The following is a 12,221-nucleotide window of genomic DNA, read 5'->3' as shown; positions in this document are numbered from 1 at the left end:
CTTAAAGCGGCTTTACAAGTAATCTCTACCGCTCTTTTACTCACAGGTAAAGTGAAACGATGCCTGAAGAGTGCTCTCCAAAAGACGGGATGGACGATAACTCATTGTGATCGAGTCGTCTGCAAGTGAGAACAGAGACATGAAGACATTATTTATACAAGTTAGGTATTACCATATACACTTTCATGTAAAAATGGTAAAAACAAACGACAAAAAAAAGCTACATTTCACTTAGTTAGACAGTATTGTGTGAGCTACAGAGTTACTTAATAACACTTGACTAAGTCTTTGGAGGTAAAATGACTGCTAATTGGGCCTCGTTGAGTTCAAACTACATATATACTATGTGTATAGGAAGAATGTACCTTAAAATACCCTGTTGTGTTATGGTTTCAGAGCTGACAATGCATCTGACTGACAGCCTAATGGTGAAGCAGTACTGGTGGACGGGACGGGGGGGGGGAGCTGGAGTCTTTGGCCTGGGGCCAGACACAACCCCTCACTCCATAAAATATTTACAACACAGGTTTGTGACTGGTGTCGGGTGATGATGGAGAAGGGTCATTATAGACAGAGCTCCTTTTTTTACTTCTAACTTCACCCCCCCCCCCCCCAACCAATAACAATACAGACGTACAAAACGATTTTTCTGTCCAGTAACATACGCAGATGGCCATTAAATGATTTAGGAGCCTCTGAAGTAGACACTTGTCATTGTGTTAATGAGGCTACTTCATGCGTCTCCTTGAAGCTTTTAGTTTAACGCCGGCCGTGAGCGTAGGGCTATTTTGTTAGAGGGATTCACGGTAGCTTTATGTATTAAACACTTCGTCGGTGTATAAACTAATGATAACTGAGCAATTAGGAAGCATTAGGGAGCGTGAGTGAACTTTGGAAGGAGACAAAGGGCCGGGCTCATAGATGCGTCTGCCTATTGATCATGCTCTCTGGATGAGAAGACAGATTCAAAGTGAATGTTCAGCTCGTGAAGAGGATGCTCTGGCCTAGTGACGCATCGTCTGGGTCCAGGTTATGGGTCTGATGTGCTACTCACACTTCTCGTAGGTTAGGCAGTTGGGAGAAGAGGTTTGAATCTACTGCCGTCAGCTTGTTGTGGCTCAGATTTCTAAAAGAGAGAGAGAGAGAGAGAGAGAGAGAGAGAGAGAGAGTGAGGAGAGAGAGGGGGAGGGAGGAGAGAGGCGGAAGAGAAGAGGGATTGATTTATCAAAATTAATACCTCAACTTCCTATTGCTGGCAATATTCTATAACACTTCCATATCCTGACTGACAATATTTCAATGATCGGACTTTAATCACCACCAAGTTTGCAAGCTTAACATACACACGCACACACAAAAAAAATCAGCTTCGAGTTAGCGTAAGCTAGTTTTACAGGCCCGCTCCCTACGCGACTTCGTTTCCAGCTACGTGTCCGAGTGAGACGCGAAGGTAATGAAGAGTGTGAGTGTGTGTAGCTTGGCACTGCGCTGGCTCCCTGCTATTCCTGATGAAACTCCAGAGATTGATTACAGAGTTCTGTGGGAGCTCGTGTCAACCCCGCGGTTTCATTCTGAACTGCTCGCCACCTGTCACTGGGCACTTAGTTCCTGTTTTCACTGGATTATCTGCTTTCTCCTTCCTCTGCTTTTCATCGCCACACCGCCGAGAGAGAGAGAGAGAGAGAGAGACGTTTTCTCGCCGCTTCGGTCAATATTCACGCATTTCCCGACCAAAGTATCATTTTTAACGTCTGGATTTCAAAGGCAGAACTGCAAAAACAAATATCGTACAGCACACGAGACCTCAGAGAGAGGTTTGACTTCGGGCAGGGCCTGAAGTACAGGGAGGTACCTGATGAGTCGCATTCTTGTGAGGGCTAAGGGGTTAAGTTAACCCACAGGATTTCAACAGAGAAAGAAAAGTCACAGGTACGCTATTGCAAACCTGAGGGATATTCACCGAAAACTAGGTACAAAGTTTGATATTGCAGGTTTTACAAAACGGAAAACAAAACAAAACGAAAAAAAAAAAACGGTTCAGAAGATGGCTTAGAATGGACAAAACAGAGTAGCAATAGATGAAGGTGTTGGCCTTGAGTCCTCTATCATCAAGGTCCCCCCTCTCTCTCTCTCTCTCTCTGTGTGTGTGTGTGAGTGTGTGTGGGTGTATGAGTGTGTGTGGGTGTGTGTGTGTGAGAGAGAGAGAGAGATAACAGCAGAAGGTGATCTGCCCTGAGGACAGAGCTTTGACAATGCGGCGCATTTTGATCAGGAGCCCAGCTCTCCCTCCATCGCCGTTCGGCAGACTGCAAAATTGCCGCCCCCCCCCCCCCCTCCTTACAGGAGGCAATTACCTAATTATACTGAAGCAAAGTGAAAAATTGCAGGGTTTCCTCAGATCGGCTATGCCAGGGGGTAAGAATACTGCTGAGAAAACAGGCCTGCCACGCTAATCGGCTACAGTAATCAGAGTGAGTGTTTAACAAGCTATGGATTGGTGAAAGGGGAGGATAATGAGGCTTAGCTGCAGCGCCCCTCTCCCCGCTCACGAGGGAAAAAAAGAAAGAAAAAAGGGAAAAAAAAGAAAAAAAAAACACTTCCCATGAGGGAGGATTGACAGGTTTTCAATGTAACTGTTTCAACAATGAAGCAGATAAGGGAAACTTTTGTCGGGTTAATGTGTTTTTAAAGCACACGCAAAAGTGCGCACATGCAATTACAGAACAACGCAACACACCGCGTATGTTAATGTGAGAAACAAACTAAATCATTCAAAAAATAAATAAATAAATAAATAAAAATAATATGAAAACATCCACGGTGGAATCTTATGGACGTACTCTACAACTATGAGAACTCCTTCAAAGAGAAAAATCACACCTAAAAGTGACTGATTAGTTTTGACCGTGTGTTCCATCTTGCAATCGCCAGTCAAATCAAATGATGCTCTCGCAACAACGAAACCCCAGTTTCTCTAAAAGACACAAGGGGGCAAAAAAAAAAAAAGTGTTTATATAACTTTGATTTTATACTAAATTAGCCTACTGTGTTTTAGGCACTATCTTATCAGACAAGTCAAACTTTCACACCTACAGCCTGGGGCAGTAACGCACGTAACTGCAGTGGTGATACCGCAGAATACACTGTGTAAAAAAACAACGAGGCCTCAAACGCTCGCGTCAACCTCAGGCCGCGCATTTTAGAACCAAACACCAAAAGGTGTCATGGAAAATGACTAGCTGCCAAATTAGCACTGATCAAAATACTGAATAAATATTTAAATACGTTATGCTTTCCATCTTGTTTTTGGTGGAAGGTTACGGAGTTGAAAAATACGTCCTTGAATGTTTGGCGCTCGGTGGAACAATAGCGCTGAAACTGTTTAATAAATATCTGAGATGATTAAACATGACTACATGTCTCAACAATAAAGTCTACGGTCTGAAATGATAGATTAAGCTTTCAAAACGAATAAAACAGCAAACAGGCCACAAAACAAATTGAACACATATGAATACAAACAGTGTACTGGGATTTTTCAGTGGGCAAGGAGGCCATTCTTCCTTACAGTCTTTTTCTTCCCCAGAGTTGAGAGAATCTGCCTGCGTTTCTCGCCAGTTGGTCAGTTGACGGGGTGTGTGTGTGTGTGTGTCTTCAGCATAAAGCTTCCCACACCCCTTCAGATGTGTAAAATCACATAAGAGGGCCACCGGGCACCCCCCCCCCCCCCCCTCCACTACAGAAGCTCCTAAAGCACGGCAGGAGAAAGCTTGGAGCAGCCGACTCTGCTCTAGCCTCCAGAGAAGCTAGCTAGCGGCTAACACCTCCCCGCCGCAAAGCTGTCCAAAGCCATTACTTTGTCTGTTCTGTGGATGGGCATGTTTGAGTAGTTCAGTACTCCCCTGCCGCTCCTCAAATCTGGGGGTCTTTTCGAAAGCCAACAGTGGGGAAACGGATCCAATACAACATTGAAATGAAGCTGTCGTTATATACAAATTGATAGGAGCACTATAACAGATGAAAAAAAAAAAAAAAAGGTTGATCTACTCTACTGAAGCTCTCTTCCTCTTAAGCATGAAGGCCAAACTGAGCCGTGACTTCTTATGTCAGAAAACTGGAGCGAAAGGCGATTCTCCCATCACAGGAAAGAGGTCAAACTCATTTGGGAAGGAACAATAAGTGTAAAGGCAATAAAATAGAGACAAACAAACAGGACTTTGTTTCAAAGAGAGCCGCCTGAAACCGAGTTAACTTACTACAATCAAACTCTTTTTCCCTTAACACTTGCTACTCAATCTCAGGGAAAGCACAACTTCTACTTGGGTGGGGTGGGGGGTTGGGGGGGGGGGGGGGGGCTACAACAGAGGATTCATAAGAGCCTAGTTGGCCCAGAGATTGTCTCAAACAAGACGGCTTTTTTCAGTCCATATCTATAAACAAAACTTGTTTTTGCCAAAAAAAAAAAAAAAGACCAGTACTGTTTGTCAACATTAGCATCAAAAAGCAAAAATAATCCTCTCATTACACGTACGCCCCCAAATAAGGACACAAGTTCATGTTTTTACGACGGCTCCTTAGGGAACTCCCAGTTGTGGGGAAGAGTTGCCCGAGACTCACTTTATCTGACTATCTTTATCACCGATAAGGAGAGTGTGAACTTCGCTCTTTCAAAGTGTGAAGTGATGTCTGTGATAGTCTTTACAATGCAGCTGGAGGACAGAGGCTCCTTTAATACAGCCCATTTCAGAGCGCAATAAACTAGTCAAAGAGTAACCTTCTGTCAGAGACAGGCAGAGTGGAGCAGATAGTCCAGACAAAGTCAGACAGCCACTAGCACAACAGAGCGTGCTTCATCTCCGCCTGGCTTCCTGTCATAAAGGACTCTTTACAACCCAGCAACGCTACTGATAGTGAATCCAGGAGCAGTACCATCGCACTACTCTCTCTCACACAAAACAAACAACCCCCTCCTCAAAAAAAAAAAAAAAAAAAGTTAAATGTGTCAAGAAACAGAAATGTTTCAAAGCAACCATGCTGAGATATCAACGCGAACTCTGACACTCCGAGTCCTCTCTCTGATCTGCCACGATCTACTACCAGTATACACAACAGACAAATGGGGACGATTAAGAATACATATTTATTATTTAAAAAAAAAAAAAAAATAGAGTTTGTTGACCACTAAATAAGACAATGAGGCTTGTTACATATTCCTTCTCTTTCTTTTTTTTTCTTTTTAACTCGAAATGATCATGTCTGAACTACTTGCCAGTCTGCAAACTGAACTGAGTAACCAATCAAACAAGAGCAACAGGCAACGGTCCTACAATAGCTTCAGACACAGCGCGAGCCCGAGTTTCGTCGACGCCAGCCAACACAAAGTCAAAAAAATTAAAACAGAACACACAGCTTCGTATGCGACTAAAGAAACACAACGCAGACCGCTGATTACAAGTTCTGCTTCTTTTATATGAATAGCAATCATAATAATTGTGTTTCCAGTTTTCCTCCTCTTTTTTTTATTGGCACTAATAACATAAATACGATATGGTTCACTCTCGACAGATTATTCCAGAACACTTCAAAGTGAAGAAAATGAGTGATCATTAGACGACAGACTACCCACTCAAAAAGGTTTATTATGTTTGCAAAAAAAAAAAAAAAAGAATGAAAACCTTGCAATAATTGCGCTACAATTTTTTTTCAGAAGGAAAGGTTTGTATTCAGTTGCAGCCTAGTAAAAGTATATCAGTGCAACCCGGTGGTTTTCTGTCATTAAGTGCCACACTGCCAAAACACATACACAAACGATACGTCAGCGTCTACTAGACTTCCAGCCTGTCTATAGATATATACGGTACACAATCCCTATGTGTACGGTTAAACGCCTGTGCGCGGGGACGCTGGGAAACTGATAAGTGAAGTTCTCGTTCCTGGGTTCTTACAGGGTTAAAGCAGGCTCTTCGGAGCTCTGTAAGACTTTTCAGTCAAGATCTGGGCCCTCGTCTCCAGGCTCCATGTGTGGAGAAGGGATCCATAAGGTCTGTTGAGAGGCACCTCTCCAACTTGCCCCCCCCACCCCCCCTTTTGCTTTTTTCTTTTCTGATGTCTTTTCCAGATCTCCAAACGCTTACCAGATGTACAGAATTCACAGATGATTCATCCATCACACACACTTTGTAGACACTCACTTAAACAAAAGGAGTAAAAAAATCGAGACATACAAATATGTCTAAACAAAAGAACCATTCTGGAATATATTCTTGACTAGACTCTGTTAAAATTAGTTGTGGCTCCAGCCCACATATTTCTTAAATGCGATAACATTTATCTTCATAATATACTGTAAATGCCGATTTGACAGTGATCAATACAGGCTGTGATTTTCACATTTCTGAAAAAAAAAAAAAGCACCTGCAAGCAGAAATTCTTCAAGATGTCTTAATTTTGGTCTCCCTCATGTAAAAAAAAAAAAAAAGGGGGCAAATTAATAATTTGCTGGAACTCTATCAAAAACATGTCATTTTAAATATAGAGTTCACTTTCCATGTCAGAAGTATCAAATGTTTCGATACAAAATACTTTGTCAAGACTTCAAACTGTAAGATTGTTTTAAGATGTGTGTGTGTTTCTGTTTCTTTTGATAAATGCGCCAGTCAACCAGATAGAGTGCATTTACTAAAACAAACCTGCATGCCAATGAATCAATTACGTTACACTCCTCTTTCTTTCCAAAGAAGTGTCCTTGAAAGCCAGCAAGTCTGTGCTCCATGGCTTTTCTACTGAGGGTTCAGTTCATTCCTGTGCCAGTCAGTCTAGGCTGTAGCCAAACACAGCAAGGCACTGCTAAAACACACAAAGCCATAGAGCAAGCCCTGGGTTTCAGGCTGTTTTGCACACCTGAAGCCAAAATTTGGCTTTGGCTTTTTACCTCTAACCAGCATCTCCACAAAATATCAATAAATAGACGTCTTTTACAGCATCGTGTGGTACAAAACGCTTTGTGTGTGAGGGAGGGTTGGGGATTAGGATGCGAGTTATTCTTTCAGGTCGTAAAAACTTCAGAAATATTTAAAAGAACTGCAGACCGTGACAATGACCTAACACCTCTAACTAACACAATGTGCCCCCGCCCAAACACATGACCACCTGAAAACCAAACAGACCACCCACATCCCCGCATACCACATCAGCAGCCCCTCCCCCTCCCATCCTGCCCCCTCCTAACGCAACACCTCAAGAAGCACCTTTCCGGTGGGGGGTGGGGGTGTTTACAAACACCTCTGAATGCGGCACTAAACAAACACAGCAGAACCCCAGGAGCTGAACAGACAGCCCACTAACTCTGCAAAGACTCTGCAAACACACTCACCATGCTCCACGGAGGTCAGGAGCAGCAGCCAGTCAGGCTGTTTTGAAGTTAGGACTATTCTAGGCACTGCTGCAGCATCCTATACCTTAAAGCCTCTGAGTACATAAAAAACAAAAAAACTGATAAGTGTTACTGTTTAGCAGGACAATGCACATAAGTTTAAACTTAAAGAACTAGAGGAACAAGCTGACGACAAGTCTTCTCAGCTAAGCCTTGGAGGACACCGTATCTGTCTAATGTCAGCTATATGCCCATTATGAAAAATAACATTTATTGTGTCTCTGTTTCTACTCAGTACTTGAGTAATCCATTTCCATTGCACAGATGCAACAAAATAAATAAATAAATAAAAAGAGAATTTCATAGGCTTTCTACAGGCTTAATACAAACTGACAGGATTACTACAAACAAAAAAAAAAGAGGCGCTTTATGAACTAATATAAGAAAGGTAAACAGAATTGTATGCTATTACCCACGGGACAATAAAAGAGATTTGGGAATTTGACATCTGATGTATGTGTGTCAAAATAAATACACTTCACAATAAAACTATTTTAAAAACAAAACAAAACAAAATAAAATGGAATGAAGTTCATTCAATTTCAACTTTTTCCAACTGCTCAGTTCAACCTTCTCTCTCCCCCCCCCCACGTTTATTCCACCACATATCCTGCCCACTCATCTCTCCTCTCAGATTTCTTTATTTTAAGTCTAGATTTCAGTGTTACATTAAATGTAACTGTACTATCCAATCACTGACTATGCCAACATTTGCCTGCTCCCTACCATACTCACCAAGGCCAGGCTGGGTCACGGGGGAGCCGTTAAAAAAAAAAGGCAGAACAAGGGAACTATTTGGACAACTGGAAAGTATTACGAGTTGATTTTTTCACACACAGGCAGTGTCCAGGGGGTTTCCTCAGAAATCTTTTTCTTTTCTTGATTGATACGCCACAGATGAACGCCCAAACTTCAACCCCCGTCTACCTTAAAACTCGGCTACTGTACCTGTAAGTCGTGCCCAACCTTTTTGGTTTCAGAGCTTCTAAAACGTTCAAATTACAAGTGACAGTTAGCAGTAAGGTAACACAAAGCGAATTTAAAAAAAAAAAAAAAAAATCAAAGCAGGCCCATAAGCTTTTGGAGTTGCACGGCCATGTGTATCTGTTAAGAGACGTCATTTTTAACAAACCTTGAGCAGACTTCAACGCATAATGCTTGCATTGCAAAAGTCCAGACAACACTATGGCACCTCTTTGAGGCCAAATTTCTCTCACTACACGTCTGAAGAAAGGCCTTGAACTTAACACATACGAAATCCTCCTAAACACCCAGAGTGGACAACGGTATCAACATGAGAAGTTTCTAGAAGTGGTACCTCTCAGCAATGAACCATACCTGTCACCAAGGCCGAAAAGAACAGGGAAAGGTAGTTCCCTCTCGCGCGTTCTCTCAAAGATGAGATAAACAGGCCTGACATGCATCCCATGTTGACAAGAAGCACTCTACTGTTCTGAAAGCACGCTGAAGTAAAACTCTAAAGGAGTAAGTTTCACAGCGTTCTACTAACTCTGAGTTTTCATTCTCGTACATAATCAGCTCGGCCACTGCTGTCGTGCGGTCGACCAATAATGACGAAATGAAAAACTGTAGTATCAATGCCAATATATACATTCAGAGATTTTAGGCCCAGGCATAGGGTAAAGCTTGTAGAATGACTGTTCATTCAAGTCACTCTCTTTTGGTTTTTTTGGTTTTTAAACAAGCTGAGAGAAAATGAGTCTTGCAATAGAAAAGTAAAACCGTGTCAACAGCCCCATGTTCTTTTCCTGACAGCCCTTCTCTTTGACAAGACTAAACAATCGTCTCAAACTCTCACAAATGTCTTTAGACCAGGTGCAACAGGTATTCATTTTTTTATATGGGTGAATTCAAAGAGATCATTTTGACCCTGACCAAAAAGTGGATCACGCAAAACGTCAGATAACACCCTTTCCATGTTTTAAACTGCTTTATGATAGCTATAACCTAAACGGCACTTACAAAAGAGGTTTGAAAATGTTCCCATTGTGATATCTGCCGCCAAAAGAAGACAATCTTACATGATGATGAAAGACATAATCGAGGTGCTTAACAGATAGCGTAGAGTTATAAAGTCATTCACTCCGAAAACAACAAGACTGTGGGTCTTTAAATCTTGCCCGCCTCAAGTACGTACATAGAGATAACAGCAGAAACAACTTCAGTCTAGACTGAAGCACTTGGTTTCAAACACTGTTTAATATTCAGCACAGAAAGCAGACACAGGGACACTGGCAATAGTTCTATACTGTGTGGAAAAAGAAGATGAAGAGGCTACTCTCAAATGAGATCACACTTTAAGTGTGTGACCAACAATTAGATTACTTGTGTGTGTTTTTTTCCCCTTAAAAGTTTCATCTCACATTTTCAGCTGAAGGGAGGCCTGCTGAAGGCTAAACATAAAAAACATCCAATATCTGTGGCATGATAACAAATCCCACCACAGGTTACTGGGTGACCGGGAGAGATGATCCCCACCGCTTTGTCCTAGTGACTCTCATTGGTCACAGGCACAACAGCTTATCGTTTCTGCTGTTTATTAATACAGGAACAAGAAATGAGAGTTTGTTTACAGTGATGTCCAAGAGACACGAGTCAATCAATTCAAGTGAGAACTGGATTTTCAAAATCAAGCAAGACTTTTTTCATTGTCACTATATTTTACTGTTTCCAAGGACAATGGCGCCGATGCTTGTTTAAAATTTTTCTTATCAAGTACTTAAGGGTATTACTTAATTTGCACAAATAGGACAACGAATGGATTCCAGAGATATAATAATAAATCCTACTGGGAGTGACACTAACATGTCAAGTTATGAAATAATTAAATTACTGAATATTAAGACTGAGCCCATTTCAAGGGCATTTTGAATATCGAACTTAAAGAATATATAGTATTGATTGGATAAAATGTCACCTATTAGACGAAGTTATACCCTGTTATTGCCACAACTGGACCGGGTTTCTACATTATCTGCCGTGATTGACACTGTTCTTCTTATACTTTGTTACCTTGAGTATGTTCCAGTGTTGTGCCCGTCATCTCAAAAGTTGTGGCTGAAAAGCGCGAGACTATATGTCATCTAGGTTTTACATCAGAACTAATGACCGATCATTACGAAAGTACAACTGTCAAATGTACTGCGTGGTCCACTTAATGTAACGAGCCAATTTATCCGTGACCAAAACCAACGTCTTGCTTGTTTTCAAACACGCTGCCTTGATTTCTGTCGTTACATTTCCATAGCACTTTCAAATAGTGTACAAATATCATCTGCCATAGTAACACACGAATATACGGTCTGAATTTAAATTAAAATGATATGTTTGAAGCACCGTGCACCAAAGACCTGCATGCCTTGTTTGCCATTAAGAAATATTTGCTTATCCTGATAAAAATTGACCAATTAGTGAAGGATACTTACAGATAGACCGTCCGAATCGGCAAGTCTTCAGGGATATCAGTCAAATATAAGTTGCTACAGTCCACCGTATCTACTGAACATGTACAGTTATGAGGACACGGTATATCTGAGCTCAGTCCGTAATTGATTAACAGTTCCAGCGACACAACTAAATAAAAAATATAATATGAAACCGATCCGATCAGACCCAGGGACGCCGCCATTTTGTATCCAGTTGTATAGCGCGGCGACTGATCTCTTCTTGTATCCACAAAGTCAATATCTGATTGTTTGGTGAAACTGGTTCTCTCTTTACTTCACCTTCATTAAGGAATCTGTTTAAACGAAAACAACATATAATTATGTTGTATTACTTTTAGGGAATACATGAGTCCTGATTGAAAAGTAAGTCCTCAGTGAAGTTTTTTTTCTCTCTCCTTGCCCTACGTAACTAAATCAAAGGTGAATCACGACAAGGCAATACAAGAAACTTGTCTAGAAGCCAAAACTAAATGCAAGTTGCTAGCAGCTGTCCTTAAAAGGTTGAAACGGAGGTCTCCTTAAAAGCTAGGCGCTTCTTTTAGGCAACCATTAGATTATTTGCGATGGCTCAGATGTTGAAAATCTGAGCGGAAAAAAAATCAACAATCACTCCGAGGTCCATATATTATTTTGTTGCCAAACTCTTTACACTTCGTCAAGATAAAACAATTAATAATCGTTTCGATGAACTCCATAGGAACGTGTTCAAATCGCAGCGCCGTGTGATCGGCACTCAAAATAAAGTTTCAGTGTCCTCTCTTGCGCACCATCCACTCTTGAGTTTCCCCCCTCACTTAAGAGTTCATAGGAAGTTTTGAAGTTGAGAAATCGGTTTTCGAAGGACAAGTTCGCTGTCGATGATTTGTCCTGAGCGCTGTTGCAGCAACACATCGAGGCGAAACAATGTTTCTGTGAAAGCTTCGATTGCTCCAACTTTCCGCCGCACACGGTCCAGTATCTGCTCTCGGGAGACGAAACCAACCTTATATCAGAAACAGTCTACGGTCAAAAACTCAGCTATTCGAGTACTAACAAATTCAGCTTTAACTTAGGATCAAATCTACCAGCAGCCTTTTTTTCTTTTCCAGACCATACTTTCTTTTTTTCAATCCGCTCTGTCGTCCCACGTTGGATACATCAGAACGTTTGGGTACCTCCCATTTACCACTCCAATTGGCTATCCAAATATAAGAATGAGAAAACTCCTAATCTCACTGGTTGATGGGGGCTTCTCAGGCGCCATAAAGTTCGGCTTGCCAGTGACCAGCTGTCACTCACAACTCGTTGACTCCACCCTCGTTTCCCACCCCGGGTGTGAAACC

At 41.7% G+C, this 12,221-nt stretch overlaps 1 protein-coding gene across 1 annotated transcript in view; it reads right to left on the bottom strand.

Annotated features, from left to right (window-relative positions):
• The window catches only part of lrig1 (leucine-rich repeats and immunoglobulin-like domains 1), a 29,532-nt gene extending 18,254 nt beyond the window's left edge, over positions 1 to 11,278 (bottom strand). Inside the window, 3 exon segments of the mRNA XM_030777013.1 lie at positions 45 to 119; positions 1,055 to 1,126; positions 10,879 to 11,278. Of these exon segments, the coding sequence (XP_030632873.1) occupies positions 45 to 119; positions 1,055 to 1,126; positions 10,879 to 11,081 (350 nt within the window). The 5' untranslated portion in view covers positions 11,082 to 11,278.
• Between the last annotated feature and the right edge of the window lie 943 nt (positions 11,279 to 12,221).

The sequence above is a fragment of the Chanos chanos genome, chromosome 6, assembly GCF_902362185.1.
Source record: "Chanos chanos chromosome 6, fChaCha1.1, whole genome shotgun sequence".
NCBI classification, from domain to species: domain Eukaryota; kingdom Metazoa; phylum Chordata; class Actinopteri; order Gonorynchiformes; family Chanidae; genus Chanos; species Chanos chanos.
This window is presented reverse-complemented; position numbering and strand designations above follow the sequence as displayed.